Here is a 21,028-nt window from a genome sequence, read left to right as displayed (position 1 = left end):
CTACATAAAAGAATAAAATTAGACAGTTATCTCATACATATAGAAAAATAGACTCAAAATGGGTTAAAGACTTCAACATAAGACTGCAAACTCTAAGACTACTACAAGAAAACTTAGGGGGAAATGTCACAACATTGTCCATGTCACAACTGTATGACAAAATCAACTGGAAAATCATTTTTTGGATATAATATAAAAAACACAGGGGTAAAAAAGCAGAGACAAATGGAATCGTATCAAAATAAAAACTTTCTGCACAGGAAAGGGAACAAATATTAGAGTGAAGAGACTACCTACAGAATATGAGAAAATATTTACAAAGCATACATATGATAAGGGGTTAATATTCAAACTATATAAGGCACTTAATAACTAGCAAACAAATACCCCAATTTAAAAAATGCTCAAAGGACCTGAACAAACTTTTCTCCAAAGAAGATACAAATATCTAGAGGTATATGAGGAAAACGGCTTAACATCAGTTATCACTAGGAAAATTCAAATTAAAACCGCAATGTCATCTCACCTCATACCAGTTACGATGGCTATAATTAAAAATAAAAGGTACAGTTGTTGGCAAGAATTCAGGGGAAAGGGGATATTTGTATAGTATTGGTGGTAATGTAAATTACAATAGCAATTATTCAAAACGCTGTGGAGGTTCCTCAAAAGATTAATAAAGAATTACTGTATAATCCAGTGAATCCATTTCTGGGTATATATGCAAAAGAAATGACTTCCAATCCCAGCACTTTGGGAGGCTGAGGTGGGCGGATCACGAAATCAAGAGATTGAGACCATCCTGGCTAACATGGTGAAACCCCATCTCTACTAAAAGTACAAAAAATTAACCAGGTTTGGTGGTGGGTGCCTGTAGTCCCAGTTACTCGGGAGGCTGAGGCAGGAGAATGGCATGAACCCAGGAGGAGAAGCTTGCAGTGAGCTGAGATCACGCCACTGCACTCCAACCTGGGCAACAGAGCGAGATTCCATCTTAAAAAAAAAAAAAAAAAAAAGAAATGACATCCATGTGTCAAGAGATATCTTCACTCCCATGTTCACTAAAACCTTACAATAGTTAAGATATGGAGTCAAATTCAGTGTCAATCAACAGATGACTATATAAAGAAAAGTATATACATACAAAATGGAATGCTATTCAGCCTTAAAAATAAAGGAAGTCCTGTCATTTGTGACAACATGGATGAACTTGGAGAATGTTATATTAAGTGAAATAATCTGAGCACAGAAAGACAAATACTGTATGATCTCACCTCTATGGAAAATCTAAAAAAATTAAATCACAGAAGTAGAGAGTAGAATTGTGGTTACTATGGGCTGGAGTGGGGGTTATGGAGGAGGTATTGGTTAAAGGATACACAATTTCAATTAGACAGGAGAAATAAATGGAAGAAACCAATTGTATAACAAAGTAAATGGAAGAAACCAATTGTATGACAAAGTGACTGTAGTTAATAACAACATATTAAATGTTCTTACAAAAAAATGATAACTATGTGAGGTAATAAATCCGTTAACAACTTGATTTAGGCATTTCACAATATATAGGTATTTCAAAACACCATGTTGAACATCATAAATATATACAATTTTAATTTGTCAATTAAAAAATGAAAAGTAATTCCTTAAAACACAGACCTTCTGAAACTTATAGAGGTGAAGTAATAGTTTTTTTGTTTTTTAATTTTCAATCCTCTATCATAAGAAATATCTGTAAAATAAATTTAAAATAAATAAAAATCAAATGGAAAAACAGATCTTCAAAATGCAAGCTTTTTTTTTTTTTTTTTAACAATTTTGATAAACATGAATGTAACCTGTGAAGTTGTTGTGATATTTTCTAGTATCTTTCTGCACTTACCTCACCATAATTGGCTAGCAAACTGACTGTCAGCACTGGTACATCACAGTATATGTTGTCCTGTCTCTGGAAGGCACTTGAAAGAAAAGACTCCAGTAGATTTTCTGTCTTTGGGCCACAAAACTTATTCTGGGGGTGGAGATGACCTTAATGTCCACTGGGATTTCTACTAATACCTACATGTTTCCAAGTGGAAAAAAATTTTACTCATCCACTTCTCTGACATGGAAAAGAAGTTATCACATGAGACCACTGACAATGTTATCCATATGTAACAGGAACACTATAACATTGTCCTGGAAAGGTATTCCTTCCCAAATAAATATATGCATTGAATAGGCAGTGCCAATTCTTAAAATCAATGTTACATTTCTTTTACTCTTTCCAAGATAGACTATCTTGAGTAAAAACCTATTTAGCATTTTTGGTGGAAACAGTTTTCCATCAGTTTAAAAGAATTTGTGGGGGCAGTTCCAAGATGGCTGAATAGGAACAGCTCCAGGCTACAGTTCCCAGTGTGAACGACACAGAAGATGGGTGATTTCTGCATTTCCAACTGAGGTACTGGGTTCATCTCACTGGGGTGTGTTGGAAAGTGGGTACAGGACAGTGGTGCAGCCCACCGAGTGAGAGCCAAAGCAGGGTGAGGCATTGCCTCACCCAGGAAGCACAAGGAGTAAGGGAATTCCCTTTCCTAGCCAAGGGAAACCATGACACACAGCACCTGGAAAATCAGGTCACTCCCACCCTAATACTGAGCTTTTCCAAGGGTCTAAGCAAACGGCACACCAGGAGATTATATCCTGTGCCTGGCTTGGAGGGTCTCACGCCCACGGGGCCTCCCTCATTACTAGCACAGCAGTCTGAGACCTAATTGCAAGGCAGCAGTGAGGCTAGGGGAGGGGTGTCCACCATTGCTGAGGCTTGAATAGGTAAACAAAGTGGCCAGGAAGCTCAAACTGGGTGGAGCCCACCACAGCTCAAGGAGGTCTGCCTGCCTCTGTAGACTCCACTTCTGGGGACAGGGCATGGCGAAACAAAAGGCAGCATAAACCTCTTCAGATTTAAATGTCCCTGTCTGACAGCTTTGAAGAGAGTAGTAGTTCTCCCAGCATGGAGCTGAGATCTGAGAACAGACAGACTGTCTCCTCAAGTGGGTCCCTGACCCCCAAGTAGCTTCACTAGAAGGCACCCGCCAGTAGGGACAGACTGACATCTCACACGGCTGGGTACCCCTCTGAGACAAAGCTTTCAGAGGAACGATCAGGCAGCAACATTTGCTGTTCAGCAATATTCTCTCTTCCGCAGCCTCTGCTGCTGATACCCAGGCAAACAGGGTCTAGAGTGGACCTCCAGCAAACTCGAACAGACCTGCAGCTGAGGGTCCTGGCTGTGAGAAGGAAAACTAAGAAACAGAAAGGACATCCACACCAAAATCCCATCTCTACGTCACCATCATCAAAGACCAAAGGTTTATAAAACCACAAAGACGGGGAAAAAACAGAGCAGAAAAGCTGAAAATTCTAAAATCAGAGAATCTCTCCCCTTCCAAAGGAAGGCAGCTCCTCGCCAGCAACGGAACAAAGCTGGATGGAGAATGACTTTGAAAAGTTGAGATAAGAAGGCTTCAGATGATCAAACTTCTCTGAGCTAAAGGAAGAAGTTCGAACCCATGGCAAAGAAGCTAAAAACATTGAAGAAAGGTTAGATGAATGACTAACTAGAATAACCAGTGTAGTGAAGTCCTTAAATGACCTGATAGAGCTGAAAACCATGGCTCGAGAACTATGTGACAAATGCACAAGCTTCAGTAACCAATTTGATCAACTGGAAGAAAGGGTATCAGTGATTGAAGATCAAATGAATGAAATGAAGCGAGAAGAGAAGTTTAGAGAAAAAAGAGTGAAAAGAAATGAACAAAGCCTCCAAGAAATATGTGTCTATGTGAAAAGACCAAATCTACATCTGATTAGTGTACCTGAAAGTGATGGGGAGAATGGAACCAAGTTGGAAAACACTCTGCAGGATATAATCCAGGAGAATTTCCCCAACCTAGCAAGGCAGGCCAACATTCAAAGTCAGGAAATACAGAATGCCACACAGACACTCCTCGAGAAGAGCAACTCCAAGACACATATTTATCAAATTCACCGAAGTTGAAATGAAGGAAACAATGTTAAGGCCAGCCAAAGGGAAAGGTCAGGTTACCCACAAAGGGAAGCCCATCAGGCTAACAGTGGATCTCTTAGCAGAAGCTCTCCAGCCAGAAGAGAGTGGGGGCTAATATTCAACATTCTTTAAGACCAGAATTTTCAACCCAGAATTTCATATCCAGCCGAGCTAAGTTTCATAAGCGAAGGAGAAATAAAATCCTTTACAGACAAGCAAATGCTGAGAGATTTTGTCACTACCAGGCCTGCCTTACAAGAGCTCCTGAAGGAACCACTAAACATGGAAAGGAACAACCAGTACCAGCCACTGCAAAAACATGGCAAAAGACAAAGACCATCGAGGCTAGGAAGAAACTGCATCAACTAATGTGCAAAATAACCAGCTAACATCATAGTGACAGGATCAAATTCACACCTAAAAATATTAACCTTAAATGTAAATGGGCTAAATGCTCCAATTAAAAGACACAGACTGGCAAATTGGATAAAGAGTCAAGACCCATCAATGTGTTGTGTTCAGGAGACCAATCTCATGTGCAGAGACACACATAGGCTCAAAATAAAAGGATGGAGGAAGATCTAACAAGCAAATGGAAAACAAAAAAAGGCAAGCGTTGCAATCCTAGTCTCTGATAAAACAGACTTTAAACCAACAAAGGTCAAAAGAGACAAAGAAGGCCATTACAGACCGGTAAAGGGATAAATTCAACAGGAAGAGCTAACTATCCTAAATATATATGCACCCAATACAGGAGCACCCAGATTCATAAAACAAGTCCTTAGAGACTTACAAAGAGACTTAGACTCCCACACAATAATAATGGGAGACTTTAACACCCTACTGTCAACATTAGACAGATCAATGAGACAGAAAGTTAACAAGGATATCCAGGAATTGAACTCAGCTCTGCACCAAGTGGACCTAATAGACATCTACAGAACTCTCTACCCCAAATCAACATAATATACATTCTTCTCAGCAACACATCACACTTATTCCAAAATTGACCACATAGTTGGAAATAAAGCACTCCTCAGCAAATGTAAAAGAACAGAAATTATAACAAACTGTCTCTTAGATCATAGTGCAATCAAACTAGAACTCAGGATTAAGAAACTCACTCAAAACCGCTCAACTACATGGAAACTGAACAACTTGTTCCTGAATGACTACTAGGTACATAAAGAAATGAAGGCAGAAATAAAGATGTTCTTTGAAACCAATGAGAACACAGACACAACATACCAGAATCTCTGGGACACATTTAAAGCAGTGTGTAGAGGGAAATTTATAGTAATAAATGCCCACAAGAGAAAGCAGGAAAGATCTAAAATGGACACCCTAACATCACAATTAAAAGAACTAGAGAAGCAAGAGCAAACACATTCAAAAGCTAGCAGAAGGCAAGAAATAACTAAGATCAGAGCAGAACTGAAGGAGATAGAGACCAAAAAACCCTTCAAAAAATCAACAAATCCAGGAGCTTGTTTTTTGAAAAAATCAACAAAATTGATAGACCACTAACAAGACTAATAAAGAAAAAAGAGAGAATAATCAAATAGACAAAATAAAAAATGATAAAGGAGATATCACCACGAACCCAACAGAAATATAAACTACCATCAGAGAATACTATAAACACCTCTATGCAAATAAACTAGAAAACCTAGAAGAAATGGATAAATTCCTGGACACTTGCACTCTCCCAAGACTAAACCAGGAAGAAGTTGAATCCCTGAATAGACCAATAACAGACTCTGACATTGAGGTTATAATTAATAACCTATGAACCAAAAAAGTCCAGGACCAGAGGGATTCACAGCCAAATTCTACCAGACATATAAGGAGGAGCTGGTACCATTCCTTCTGAAACTATTCCAATCAATAGAGAAAGAGGGAAGCCTCCCTAACCCATTTTATGAAGCCAACATCATCCTGATACCAAAGCCTGGCAGAGACACAACAAAAAAAAGAGAAAATTTTAGACCAATATCCCTGATGAACTTCTATGCAAAAATCCTCAATAAAATACTGGCAAACCAAATCCAGCAGCACATCAAAAAGCTTTTCCACCATGATCAAGTGGGCTTCATCCCTGGGATGCAAGGCTGGTTCAAAACACACAAATCAATAAACGTAATCCAGCATATAAACAGAACTGAAGACAAAAACCACATGATTATGTCAATAGATTAACAAAAGGCTTTGGGAGAATTCAACAGCCCTTCATGCTAAAAACTCTCAGTAAATTCGGTATCGATGCAATATATCTCAAAATAGTAAGAGCTATTTACGACAAACCCACAGCCAATATCACACTGAATGGGCAAAAACTGTAAGTATTCCCTTTGAAAACTGGCACAAGACAGGAATACCCTCTCTCACCACTCCTATTCAACATAGTGGTGGAAGTTCTGGCCAGGACAATCAAGCAGAAGAAAGAAATAAAGGGTATTCAGTTAGGAAAAGAGGAAGTCAAATTGTCCCTATTTGCAGATGACAAGATTGTATATTCAGAAAACCCCATCATCTCAGCCTGAAATCTCCTTAAGCTGATAAGCAACTTCAGCAAAGTCTCAGGATACAAAATCAACATGCAAAAATCACAAGCATTCTTATACTCCAATAACAGACAGACAGAGATACAAATCATGAGTGAACTCCCATTCACAATTGCTTCAAAGAGAATAAAATACCTAGGAATCCAACTTACAAGGGATGTGAAGGACCTCTTCAAGGAGAATTACAAACCACTGCTCAATGAAATAAAAGAGGACACAAACAAATGGAAGAACATTCCATGCTCATGGATAGGAAGAATCAATATCATGGAAATGGCCATACTGCCCAAGGTAATTTGTAGATTCAATGCCAACCCCATCAAACTACCAATGACTTTCTTCACAGAATTGGAAAAAACTACTTTAAAGTTCATATGGAACCAAAAAAGAGCCCGCATTGTTAAGACAATCCTAAGCCAAAAGAACAAAGCTGGAGGCATCATGCTGCCTGACTTCAAACTACACTACAAGGCTACAGTAACCAAAATAGCATGGTACTGGTACCAAAACAGAGATATAGACCAATGGAACAGAACAGAGCCCTCAGAAATAATACTACATGTCTACAGCCATCTGATCTTTGACAAACCTGAAAAAAACAAGAAATGGGGAAAGGATTCCCTATTTAATAAATGGTGCTGGGAAAATTGGCTAGCCACATGTAGAAAGCTGAAACTGGATCCCTTCCTTACACCTTATATGAAAATTAATTCAAGATGGATTAGAGACTTAAATGATAGACCTAAAACCATTAAAACCCTAGAAGAAAACCTAGGCAATACATTCAGGACATAGGCATGGGCAAGGACTTCATGACTAAAACACCAAAAGCAATGGAAACAAAAGCCAAAATTGACAAATGGGATCTAATTAAACAAAAGAGCTTCTGCACAGCAAAAGAAACTACCATCAGAGTGAACAGGTAATCTACCAAATGGGAGAAAATTTTTGCAATCTACTCATCAGACAAAGGACTAATATCCAGAACCTACAAAGAACTAAAACAAATGTACATGAAAAAACAAACAACCCCATCGAAAACTGGGCAAAGGTTATGAATAGACACTTCTCAAAAGAAGACATTTATGCAGCCAACAGACACATGAAAAAACGCTCATCATCACTTGCCATCAGAGAAATGCAAATCAAAACAACAATGAGATACCATCTCACACCAGTTAGAATTGTGATCATTAAAAAGTCAGGAAACAACAGATGCTGGAGAGGATGTGGAGAAATTGTTATGCTTTTACACTGTTGGTGGGACTGTAAACTCGTTCAACCATTGTAGAAGATAGTGTGGCAATTCCTCAAGGATCTAGAACTAGAAATACCATTTGACCCAGCCATCACATTACTGGGTATATACCCAAAGGATTTTAAGTCATACTGCTATAAAGACACATGCACACATATGTTTATTGTGGCACTATTTGCAATAGCAAAGACTTGGAACCAACCCAATGTCCATCAGTGACAGAATGGATTAAGAAAATGTGGCACATATACACCACAGAATACTATACAGCCATAAAAAAGGATGAGTTCGTGTCCTTTGTAGGGACATGGATGCAGTTGGAAACCATCACTCTCAGCAACTATTGCAAGAACAGAAAACCAAACACCACATGTTCTCACTCATAGGTGGGAACTGAACAATGAGAACACTTGGACACAGGAAGGGGAACATCACACACTGGGGCCTGTCATGGGGTGGGGGGAGGGGGCAGGGATAGCATTAAGAGATATACCTAATGTAAATGATGAGTTAATGGGTGCAGCACACCAACATGACTCATGTATACATATGTAACACACCTGCAAGTTGTGCACATGTACCCTAGAACTTAAAGTATAATAAAAAATAAATAAATTTAAAGAAAAAGAATTTTTCTTTGGGTGATGCCACAAATCTCGATTTTCTGCCCTGGATAAAACAATAAAATGGGTTAGAAAAGTCCACAGCAATTGTACTTGGGTAAGCTCTTATTTTAAAAAATATTTAATTGACAAATACAGACTGTATGTGTATGTGTATCTATCTATCTATATATATAGATACACACACACATATATACACATACATATGTCTGTATTTTTGGTATATATGTATATATCACAATCTAATTAGCATGTCTATTACCATGGAACTATAAGACATTGATGAAATAAATTTTAAATGGAAAGTATCCCATGTTCACATATTTGAAGAATATTGTTAAAATGCCCATATTCCTCACAATTATCTACAGAATTGGTGAAATGCATATCAAAATTCCAATGGCATTTTTCATATAAATAGAAAAAAGTTCTAAAATTGGTATGAAACCACTAAATACCTCGAATAGTCAAAGCAATTTCAAGAAAGAACAAAGCTTAAGGCATTGATTCCTGGTTTCAAACTAGATTGCAAAGCTATAAAAATCAAAACCTTATGATACTAGTATAAAACCCAGCTCCTCTTAGTCTGAGTTCTCCCTTTAATGGCAGGTGAGTTATCACAGCTGTGGAAATCACATCCTTTTCTTACAGTTGGAGAGGCCTATTGTGAAAGATAGGACATTTGTAATTGCAAATAAGAAAGATCCCAATATAATTTGGATTAAAAATGCAATGATCACTTTGGGAGGACGAGGTGGGCGGATCACAAGGTCAGGAGATTGAGACCATCCTGGCTAACATGGTGAAACCCCGTCTCTAGTAAAAAAAAAAAAAAAAAAAAAAAAAAAAAATTAGCTAGGTGTGGTGGCAGGCGCCTGTAGTCCCAGTTACTTGGGAGGCTGAGGCAGGAGAATGGCGTGAACCTGGGAGGCCGAGCTTGCAGTGAGCTGAGATGCACCACTGAACTCCAGCCTGGGCAACAGAGTGAGACTCCGTCGCAAAAAAAAAAAAAAAAAAAAAAAAAAAAAATGCAATGATGTTTATTTGACCACATAAACACTAAGAATCTAGGCATCAGTAGTCTTTGGATACAGTTCAATCAGAGCTCAAGTGCCATTTCTCTAGGATTCTCTTTTCTGTTCTCTCTTTCATTTGTATGTTTTTCTCTCTCTACTGGTTTCCTTTTACACCTCAAGATAGTTGTTATCTGCAACTGGGGCTACTGATTCTTTATCAGTTCCAGAAGGGGAAGCATAGGCTAATTTCTAATTATATATATATTTTAAATCCTAAGCTTCTCTCTTCTTAGACAAATCTGAGAAAGTCGCCATGGCCAGGGCCAGGGGCTAGTGACTGAAGTCTAAATCACTGCACAGCATTGAATCATCAATATAGGAAAGAGGATATATTATGCTTGTTGAGTTTTACAAGTTATAAACAGCTCAGGATTTGGGGTGTAATCATTGTCAAATGCACTATCAGGAGGATATATGGGTTGGATTTTCACAGAGAACACACCTGGCTACTATTTAAAGAAAGCAGAAATGAAACAGTGAAGCCAGATAGATAACCCAGGGAATATCACTGCACATACATTCAGGCAGAGAATTGGAATTAGGAAAGACTTGGCATCATAATCCATTAAGATTAAGAAACAGGAAAAATCATATAAGCCTTGTTTGTCACTTAGTATTCCACAAACACCACATTACTGTCATCAGAGAATCAAATTATAAATATGTCCAGAGAGGGAAAACATCCCAAATTCGGCAGTCCTCAAATCAGGAATCAGCCACGTTCTTATTGTCAGTTTACTGTTGACACCGGACAGCTATAAAATATCACTCTTTCAACTTTCCTTATATCTTTGGTTGTTCCTTTTCAGTTATTTATTTATTTATTTATTTATTTATTTATTTATTACCAATTTACATTGTGCAGGCTCTATTACCTTTTTTTTTTGCTCAAATAATAGTATGAAAAGCCATGGTTATTGCAAGACTCTCTCTGAAAGTAAGCAGCCTCATTGAAACTTAAAGTTTAGGTAACATGATTTTTAAGCCTAAGGTTGGTGATATTCCATATTTTAGACAAGTTGATGGGTCATCTGATGAAGGCAAAATCAAAGTCCTGTCCCTGCCTCAGAGAAAGAAAAGAATTAAGTGAAAATGAAAAAAATTGTAATACTGTTGCTTATTAAATATTTTGAAAATTCTTCTTTCTAAAATCAAGTTTAGAGTGAACATTATTGCTCCCTCTAGGATCTGTTCAACATTATGATAATTAATTTACCTAGAATTTCAATAAGACCACTTGGCAACAATATTCTAGGTCTGTAAACCAAGTGACTGCTTAGTGATTCCTTAACAATTCAGGGACTATATAGCCAGTTCTTTCCTGACAGACATTTTCCCAGAAACAAGTGATTGCATACTCTTTCTGTCTCTCTCTCTCTCTTTTTGTTTTTTAAGAAACACATTGCAAGCAATCATTATAAAATGGAAATTAAAGATATAGGCATCTAGCAAACAGGATATATTTAATAAATTACGATAAATGTATTAAACTGTGGTTGAACTATTATATATGATGCTGTAGACATTTTGCATATGTTTTAAATTACAAAAGGCAGATATGGGGAGAGGAAGAGGTGGAGACAATAAATGATCTTCTTTTACATCCCCTCACACAATGTCTTGCTGGAATGGTTTTGCCAGGGTAGATGAGGAAGATCTTTCACTAACACATCTGATAGGGGGAAGAGCAGAAATCAGAGCCAAGCAAGTGAGCAGAGCAAACCCAGGACACTGAGAAGGGGAACAGGTAAGTGGGCTCAGAGAGATTTCTGGCATGGCGGGATGCTCTTCCAGGCAGGAGCTGGGACATAAGGTATTCTCCCATAGTCAGAACACAGTTTCCTTCAGGTAAAGGTGGAGTTTTACTGTTTTCTGGGTGTCACCAGGTGCCCAGTTCCCATGTCCCTGAGAGGCAGAGGGAGAAACAAGAGATCTTCCAGGAAAGACTGCAAGAGGATACATGGGATCAACCTGGGAATAATGTGGACATGTGGGGTGACATTCACAGAAGAAGGACTCAGTAGATAAGAGTAGACTGAGCATTCCTCCTGTGGGCAGCCCATCTTATCTCTTGATTTTATCCCTTGCCCCAAACTAATGAAAATGACCAGTACTCGCCTATGTAGAATCTGATGGTGGCAGAGAAGGATGATAAAAATAATGATTCTTCCAATTGAATCCAACTACTGTTGTTCTCTGAAAATCTGACTTTAGTGTAAAAAGTCAGCTTGTATCTCATTATTTGTATTTAAAAGCTGTAAGCTTGTATCTCATTATTTGTATTTAAAAATCTAATATAGTAGGTGTTCACCACAAACCCTCAACCAATTCTCTAAATCATATAAACATCTATATATAAACGGCAAAATATCATGCTGAAATGAAAAATTCTTCAAAAGTTAGCTCTCCTATTGGTAGATGAAAAATGTGTTTCTTAAAAACCATTTTTTTGTATGAAATGTCGTGATCCAATGAGTCTCTTTTTACACCAGCAACATGTATGACACATGACCAGGACCCCTTTATTGATCATCAGTATTCTTTTCAAAGTACACATGATTCTGTTTCTTCATTCATTGTACTTGAAATGTAACTAGAGATTTAGCCCACTTATAATTGTATTAAAATACTTACATTGTTATTTGGAGATGCATATATAAAATATTTCTATGTAAGCTTTGGCTGAAAAAAATGTTGCACTGTGGAACATAAACATTGTGTGGAGTTGAGGTATTTAGAAACCAAGAGGTATTCTATCAAGAAAAAGTTAGCCAGAGATGCTGCCTGTAGAATGTGCATGTAATGTCTTAGGTGCTACTTGAAATTTATCATAGGGATGAGAAAAGTTTTCCAGTTGTATAATTCTTTTGCATTCCTTCTTCAATTCCATCATTTTAAAGATTTTCAAAAGCTTGTCTCTCTGCTACCAACTTCCCACAGACCTTTCCTCAGACAATTAAATCCATACCAATCATCTTTTTCTAAAAGTCATAGACTACTCTTAGTATAAAGAGCCGTCTTGTTTTATGGAGAGAGAAAATAATGTTCAGAGAAGAGTTGAGAGACTATTGTCTGTGTGTCTCTCATGTTTCTCCACTTCTTGCAAGCAGAGGTACTTACTGCCATTTTTTTCTAGACTATCTTTCAAGAATGTTTGGCTAGTGAAAATCCTTTAAAAGTAGAGGCAGCATCTTCCTCCAGAGCAAAGGGTAGGTTTGCTTATAGTCTTGAAAGTTTCCATTCATAGTGAAGACAGGCATACTTACTCCCGGGTACAATAAAGAAGTCTCCCTCTGAATCAAAGGGTAGGCTTGCTTGTTTCTCATTATAAATGATTCAGGTTTCCTAAACCCTCATAATGTAATTACAGGGGGTATTTCTCCCCTGTAACATAACCCACTCAATGTGAAGGCATCTGTCTGGCCCATCGATGTCACCTCCATGAGACTTAGAGTAACAGGACCTAGGGTGAGTGTGCTGCTACTTGTGCTGCTTACTGTACCATGAGTAAAAAAGTCCTTTGTCTTTTGCCAATATCAATCAAACTGTGGAAGTCTGCCTTACCTTGCAAGTAGGGTACAAATCTCAGAGCCTTTATAATTCTTGACATGCAATTAAATGATTTTCACTTGCAGCACATTGGAAGAAAAGAACCTCAGCTTTCTTTTCCTTTCCTTGAGACAGAGTCTTGCTCTGTCACCCAGACTGGAGTGCAGTGGTGCATCTCTGCTCACTGCAACCTCTGCTTCCCAGATTGAAGCGATTCTCCTGCCTCTACCTCCCAAGTAGCTGGGATTACAGGTGCCTGCCACTGTGCCTGGCTAATTTTTGTATTTTTAGTAGAGAGGGGTTTTTCCATGTTGACCAGGCTGGTCTCAAACTGCTGACCTTGTGATCTGCCCACCTCGACCTCCCAAAGTCCTGGGATTACAGGTGTGAGCCACTGCGCCTGGCCCAGGAACAGCTCAGCTTTCTAAGAATGTCTCCCTAAAGGAAACCTGAAGGTTAAACAAATGTGCTTCCAAAATATTTGCAAATATTAAATACTATGGAGTTCAAGAGGGTCACAGATTCAGGAATCTTGTAAGAAAATAAGTGTGGAAGAAAGTCAACCAGAACATTACTAAAATTTGGGGTTATACAGTCGAAATTTTTATTAGCCTATCCTCAACAATACTTAGGAAAATAAATTTTAGGATTTTTCCTTTTTTAAAATAATTTATCTATATTTCTAAAGCCATCTTTGTAACAACTTTTAAAATGCTGACCATTAAATAGTTGTAATCTTTGAACATTTTGAGTATAAAGTGCCAGAGAATACAATTATGGGTTATTTAACTATGGGGATATGTTCTAAAAAACGCGTCTTTAGGTGATTGCATTTTCACATGAACGTCAAAGACTGTACTTACACAAACCTAGATGGCATATCCTACCAAACACTGGAGGAAAGTCGAACAAAGTGCCAGTAGCATAAGACTTTATTTGAAAATGTTCTTGGCCTAAGAAGAGTCCCAAGGGCCATTCTGACTTGGGGCAGGAGGGTGAAATGTTTTATGGGGCTTTAGCAAGGGTACTTCGGCCACTATCAAGAATAGAGGGACTGTTCTTGAGGATTAGCAGTCATAAACTGAGTAATTTGAATTTACTCAAAAGATGTAAAGGTAAATATTTAAGGGGCTGAAGTATTATATAAGTGGGTATTAGTTGAAGGAGGGGGACGTTAGCTGAAAGGGCGGGGACAGTAGCTGAAAGGGTATGAACATGAAAGTCCAGAGGAAATGTCTTAGGTATCAAGTCTTTTGGTTCTTTCACGTGGGAAATAGAGTAATTGTTCCCCTTACACGAGTTTGAGTGAGGTTCATCGCAGAGGAGCATGAATTATTTGCCGTGCTGTGCTATGCAGAATTATGACCCCCATGACCCTTGATCTTATATATGTGTGCCCTATGAATGTAAGCAGAACCTGTAAATAGGATGAGATTGAAAAACCACAACCATGTTATATTATAGGGCAAAAGGGATTCTTGAAGATACAATGAAGGTTACTAATTCATTGACTTTGCATCAATAAGAAAGGAGGTTTTGGCAGATTCCTGGAGGGGCCCAGTCTAATCACATGAGCCATTTGAAAGCAGATAATTTTCTCTGACTGGTAGCATAAGAGGAAGTCAAGAAATTCAAAGGCCACAAAGAATTCACTGTCTTGTTGCTAGCTTAGAAGATGGAGGGGTTCTTGTGCCAAGGAATCTAGCTGAGACTGGCACCTAAGCTGATAGCGAACAAGGAAGTGGGAACCTCAGTGTTACAACTCTACCACTACAAGGAACTGAATTCAGTCAATAACCTGAAGGAGAGTGAAAATTTGTCACACAGCCAACTTAAACTAATAAACTGACTTTACGGGGGAAAAACATATATGGGGATTAGTCTGGAATCCTCTTGTGAGTTATAATTACCTTCTCCAAAGATCTAAGACCTGGTACCTCTAAAATTCCAATGAACAGATCTTAACCTATCTTCTGGTGTATTCTAAGGCTATTTTAATCTATGCTAAGGAGACGATGTGAAGGAGAATTCTTAGGTCTGGTCCTATCGTGTTCTTTAATTGACTAAGCAGAGAAAATGCCAATGTTGAAAAGAACCAATAGGAAATTCTACCAGATGGTAGGATCAGAAGGCAAACCAGCAAATCCAATAAGGGAGATTCTTAGAAAGAACCTGGAGCTCCTTTTGCAAAAGATAGAGTGATCTTGATCCTCTTAAAAGTGTGCTCAACAGAGGAAGAAAAGTGTGGGCTTTTCAGCTACTTGTGGGACAGTCAAAATTGAAATGCATGAATGGTTTGAGAAGTACATGAAGGTTATAACAGGGTGATGCAGGCAGTGGTCTTGTCAGGAAATGGACAGTACAGAAGGACTGACCATACATGGACTGACAGAACCTGCAAGTGGGAGGGTGCTCAGAGACCAAAATGAGCAAACAACAACAACAAAAACAAAAACAAAACAGTATACTAGAATACAAAGGAGAAAAAAAACAAGAATTGAGTTTTAGCTCCATTTTCTTTCATAGTACGGTATTGGATAAGTCAATTAAGTTACCAATATTTTAAACTCTATTTTTCCCACTGCCCCCAACAGGGATGCTCCCTAACCATTCAGCAGCTCCCTTATCTCTGTGTCTCAAAGACGGCCCTGTTCCAGGTTCTCACTCTGCCTGCCTCTACTACTGCTGGCCTAGTCTGTATAACAGCTGCCAAGATTCCTGGAAGGTCTCAGCTGCTTGCTGGATCTTCAGGGCTACAGGATAGTACATCCGGTTTCTGCTGAGCAAGGGCAAAGTCTGCCTTGAACTTGGAAAGTTTTCTAGTTTGGGGGAAAGGACTTCATCTGTGGCCATTCCCAGGATATGCCAGGAAGAGCTCCTCTTGATGCCAGAATCTCTTACTGTCAATGCCCTGTGTAGGATCGCTGTCTCTCACTCCTTGCTCCACCCCTGGCTTAAATACTGTGGTTCTTCTCTCAGACCCTGTTATAAATCTCTATCATTACCTGGCCTGAAAAACCACCTCAGATTCAGCTAACAGGTAAGTGGGCATTACAGGAGAAGAGCACCTTTCACAAGGGCTGTAATCTAAAATCTTGGGGAAGATACAGCATTATCTGTCCAAGAGGTGTTAGCAGTAACAAAGCCTCAGTAGGAGCCAAAGTTATTTTGGGTTACTGAGTTTGTATAGTTTCCAGATTCTCAAGAGAAATATACGGGAATGTAATATCTCAGAGGACCTTCCTGCTGTCAGGAATTCAGAGGAGGATCTAAGGAAGGTAATGGGTGCTCTGCTCTCATTCTCTCAAACCCTTTTCCCTGTGTTCTCTTACAGAGATTGCTGATTTGCTCCTTAAGCAAGAGATTCACTGCTGCTTAGCATGACTCAGACCAACTCATGCTTCATGCTGATCTCCTGCCTGATGTTCCTGTCTCTGAACCAAGGTGAGATTTTTTTCCGCATACACACCTCCCACAACCCCAGCACTGAAGCCTTCATTCCATCCTCATGCATATGAGTTCACTTGAGAAAAAGCAGAGTCAAGTTCAGGGGTTGTTTTGTGTTGTTCAGTGATAGTTATTGCTGATCTCATCCCATTCAAAAACATCCTCACCTCATTAGGGAGTTAGAGATGGAACTTAGAATGACCCCTTATCAGTGAGCACTGCAGGTGGCATTGGTTTATCATATTAACACTACTCATGATGGGGGGTTTGGGGATGTCTGTATGCAGATAGTCATTCATGGAAGGGGAACTGAGGGGAGCTTTGGGTGTAGAGAAACTGGACAGGCTTAAGAAAGGCAGAAGCCTGAGTATTTCGAGGCAGAAAAAGCTTGAGCCCCATATGCAAAAGGGACAATGGGACAATGGGAACAGGTTCATTTCATGAGCCTATTCATTGTGTGCTCTTGTCTTGAGCAAAAACATCTTGAGAGAATATAGGTAAGATGCAGGAGGGCAGTTGTGACCGATCGCTTCATGACCTATAGCATCCTTCTCTTCCTATAAAGAATCCTCAGAAGCTCCTACCTCATCTTTTAGCCTTTCCCTTGCCCTGAGGGTCTTTCTTAATTGTCTCTTTTCCCAGGACAGGAGGGCCAGGCTGAGTTGCCCAAGGCCCGGATCAGCTGCCCAGAAGGCACCAATGCCTATGGCTCCTACTGCTACTACTTTAATGAAGACCTTGAGACCTGGGTTGATGCAGATGTGAGTAAGGACAGCAGTGTAGGAAGGGAGGCTCATGAAGGGAGGGGAAGCTGCCACTCTCCAGTGTGTTCAGTGGCTGATATGAGATGAGACCAGACCCCTCCCTATCCGATCATCAGCCCAAAACTTTCCAATCTACTTTGTCCCGTCATTCAGCACAGAGATGCCAGTGGTCAGTGACAGCATCATCAGGGACATTTCTGTGCTGTCCTTTTACTGACAGATCTTCTGGGAGGGCTCAATATGTCTCCTACACTTTCCTCCATCACTGAGTGCTCCATTTTCTTCTGCAACAGCTCTACTGCCACAACATGAATTCGGGTAACCTGGTATCTGTCCTCACTCAGGCTGAGGTTGCCTTTGTGGCTTCGCTGATTAAAGAGAGTGGCGCCAAGGATGGCAATGTCTGGATTGGCCTCTATGACCCCCACCGGCTCAGTCTGCTGCATCTTCTACCTTCTGATTATCAAGTTCCAGAGGGAAGATGGAGATCCGACGTCTGGCTCCTCAAGCACCAGTTTTTACCATATTATGGTAAAAGCAACCTCTCTATAAATCCTATAACATAAAGGATATTAAGGTTCAGTTCTCTATAGGTTCTTAGAGATAAGCTTAAGGCTGAATTTCCTCTGTGTTTCACGCATTCACAGATATACTTATTCTGTCTACTTCTAGGGTAGCATCTTTAAGTATCTATTATGTACCTCTTATCTATTGTATTATCATCTGTGTTATAGAAGAGACTTTTGTAGACCATATAGAAAAAAAGAGTAGAGGAGGAGAATCTACTGCTGGCAATCGGGAACTGCAAGGTTGATATAAATAATATATCAACAACTAATGGCCATTTAATGCTATGCTGGATATGAACTTTTGGGGCCTCAGGAAAGAAAAACCAGGAACCAGTTTCGATAATGAGGTTTCATGGTTCTCCACGGCAAATTTAGAACACTTAATGTTTGGCAGGACACAGAGAGGTAGGTGAACATTCCAGGAAAGAAGCAGCTTGGAGAAAATGTGGAGGAAATAATATGACACTTAGAGAAAAAGGAAGGTTTATTCTTGTCTTATAGTCTTGACCTGTTTCTGAGTGTGAACACAAACCAGGTGTTTCCATCTCTTTCTGAGTCACGTCTGCCCCTGTTCTGGCCCTTCCCCATCTAGAACTGCCACTGGCACTGGAGCAGTGGGTCCCTGGTCTCCTACAAATCCTGGGACACTGGAGCCCCAAGCTGTGCCAATACTGCCTACTGTGCTAGCCTGACTCCAAGTTCAGGTAAGAGGTACAGAAACCACACACTTATTGCCATCCTTTCCTATTTATCTCTGAGGATCAACCTGGGGACTGGGATAGAGGAAGAGTGAGCTCTTCATTCAGGAAATGGAGAAGTGTTTCCTCTTTATTTTTGCTGAGTCCTGCAGCCAGGAGGGTAACACATTCTGGTCCCCTCAGCCTGAATCTTCTCATTGGCTTATAGAATTCAAGAAATGGAAGGAAGATTCTTGTAAGGAGAAGTTCTCCTTTGTTTGCAAGTTCAAATACTGGAGGTAATTGTAAAATGGATGTCTAGAATTGGTCTACCGGTTACTATGGAGTAAAAGTATTAAACTGAACCATCTCTCTCGAAATCAATCCGGACATCTCTTCTCTGCTGAATTTTCATCACTGACCTTTAGTATCTTTACCTAACTCAATCTCTGGAGCCCTAAACAGTAAAAATAAACATGTTTCCCCCATGGGGCTGTCTTGTGTGTCTGCTATCTCCCCACCTAATGCCTGGGTACTTGGGATGGGAGTGATTGTAGCACTCTAGAGTTTGCTTTGGCCCATTCACTTTTAAAAACTTTGTCCACATATCATGCATGTTGGACTCCAGGGTTTATGAACATATGGTGTCCTGGCTTATGACAATGTTAAGAAGATAAGGATTTCACTCACCACCCACATAGTTCCATGGACCCAGTGTCAGAGAAACTATTACTGTTGATTTACAAGTGACTGGAGGGTTTTGGTACTCTAAAGGGGTTCACATACCTGTGGTCTGAAGAGGGCACACCTGTGCTTTGTTATATAAGTTGAAGCTATGACTGACGTGATAATTTGAGACTTGTCAGATCTACAGTGTTGAATGCATTGGTGTTGGAATGACTAGAGGCTTGGTGGCCAGCAATGTTGGCTAAATGGCACTCCTGGAATGAATGGCTAAATGAATAATAAATTAGGTTAATAAAACATTCAGGCATACTTATTTTGTAATCCTATCTTCATATACTGTTAAATTCTGAAGTACTGATATTAGGACTTTAATGAATTAATTTTGTGGGAACACCATTCATTCCATTACACCAACAGCATCATAATACCATTACCCATGATTTAATAAAACAATGCAATCAAAGGCACATATCATCAGTGTGAATTAAAACAACAATAACAAAATCTATTTATAAGTTATGAATAAATTGACTTAGATTCAAAGACACTGTGGAGATGAAAGTGACTCCATCTTGGGTGCTAATCTGCCATGCTGACTTTTGATTAGCCCCAGTCCTGGGAATGCTTCCTAATTCCTACATTATTTACCGTCCTTAGGGTAAGAACATATACTTACTAGAAATCTTGCCATTACATAAAAACAATCTTGAGGTCTTTGCACAAATTATAGGCTATAGTGAACACAGAATTCTTGTCTGTTTGGAAGGGTCGCCTCTAACTGTCTCTATAGAGCATGTGCAGTCTTTCCCTGTGGTACATAAGCCCTGGGGCCAGGGAGTAACAGTGTGGAGATCTTCCTGTCCTGTGGCCACCAAGACCATGCTTCTGTTTGTACGTTCCCCAACAAATCACCCTGTACTGACTAATTGGACTTTTCCGCCTCATTCTTTAGTTTCTTGGCTCCTTTTGTGTTTGGTGTTTGCTTTGCATATGTGGTCATTTATGAAACACCTGGGGAGTCAGTCAAGAGGGGTCCAAGAACCAAAGTATGGGCAAAAGGCAGGAAGCATGTGTGGAGGAAATCCTGGAGGGCCCCCCTCATCGATGTGGGGTGGTGTTGCCTACTTTCTAGATGCCTGTGGACCATCATGTGAGTACAGGGATGCCCTGAAAATGCTGAAGGGTCTAGAATGCTCGTTAGTAGAGAGTCTTACAGCTCGCTGGGGTAAGAAGGTCCACCAGGTGGCTGCGACAGAGGGTTGGCCACTGTTACGGATTGTGGGAATGGCCACAGAAGTGTAGTTAGCAGCTGAGGTGAAGGTACGAAGACTAGAGGAAGAATTACAGTTAGAAAAGGATATGAGGACCTCCACGTCCATGTTTGCATCTAGTCTGGCAGATAAGCTCAAAACTCAGGATACTCACCTGGCACCCTTAGCCTGCTGCTTTATACAGTTACGTGGGAAAGAGCTGTGTTGGCCAAAAGTGCAAGCTTTTCTTCCTAAATTGGACTGGAATATTAAGACTTGTTGTCTTTAGAAACCAGTTAGTGAGTGAGATGAAGACATATCTCAGGAGGAGGATAATTATCCTTCCCTTTTGAGAGCAAGACCTCTCATGCAATGGAAAACAAAAGCCCAATGCCTGCAGCCAGGCAGTAATGGACAGCCTTTTCAGGAAAACTTCAATATCCAAAATTACACCTTGGCGGAATTATTGAACATAGTGAAACTTTCAAACAGCAGCCAATAGAAAACTGAGCC

General features: G+C 39.7%; 1 protein-coding gene across 1 annotated transcript; it reads left to right on the top strand.

Annotated features, from left to right (window-relative positions):
• Nucleotides 1-16,501: 16,501 nt before the first annotated feature.
• LOC103219986 (lithostathine-1-beta-like) lies at nucleotides 16,502-18,881 on the top strand. The gene is made up of 5 exons (XM_038007679.2): nucleotides 16,502-16,565; nucleotides 17,211-17,329; nucleotides 17,626-17,762; nucleotides 18,493-18,605; nucleotides 18,808-18,881. The coding sequence occupies exons 1-5, from the start codon at nucleotides 16,502-16,504 to the stop codon at nucleotides 18,879-18,881; spliced, it is 507 nt and encodes a 168-aa protein (XP_037863607.2).
• The last annotated feature ends 2,147 nt before the right edge of the window (nucleotides 18,882-21,028 follow it).

This window comes from Chlorocebus sabaeus, chromosome 14, assembly GCF_047675955.1.
Source record: "Chlorocebus sabaeus isolate Y175 chromosome 14, mChlSab1.0.hap1, whole genome shotgun sequence".
NCBI lineage: Eukaryota > Metazoa > Chordata > Mammalia > Primates > Cercopithecidae > Chlorocebus > Chlorocebus sabaeus.
This window is presented reverse-complemented; position numbering and strand designations above follow the sequence as displayed.

Coding starts and splice junctions, on each gene's coding strand:
- LOC103219986 (XM_038007679.2), top strand. CDS start 16,502: ATGACTCAGACCAACTCATGCTTCATGCTGATCTCCTGCCTGATGTTC. Junction 17,763..18,492: donor GGCCTCTATGACCCCCACCG/GCTCAGTCTGCT, acceptor CTTCCCCATCTA/GAACTGCCACTGGCACTGGA. Junction 18,606..18,807: donor TAGCCTGACTCCAAGTTCAG/GTAAGAGGTACA, acceptor ATTGGCTTATAG/AATTCAAGAAATGGAAGGAA.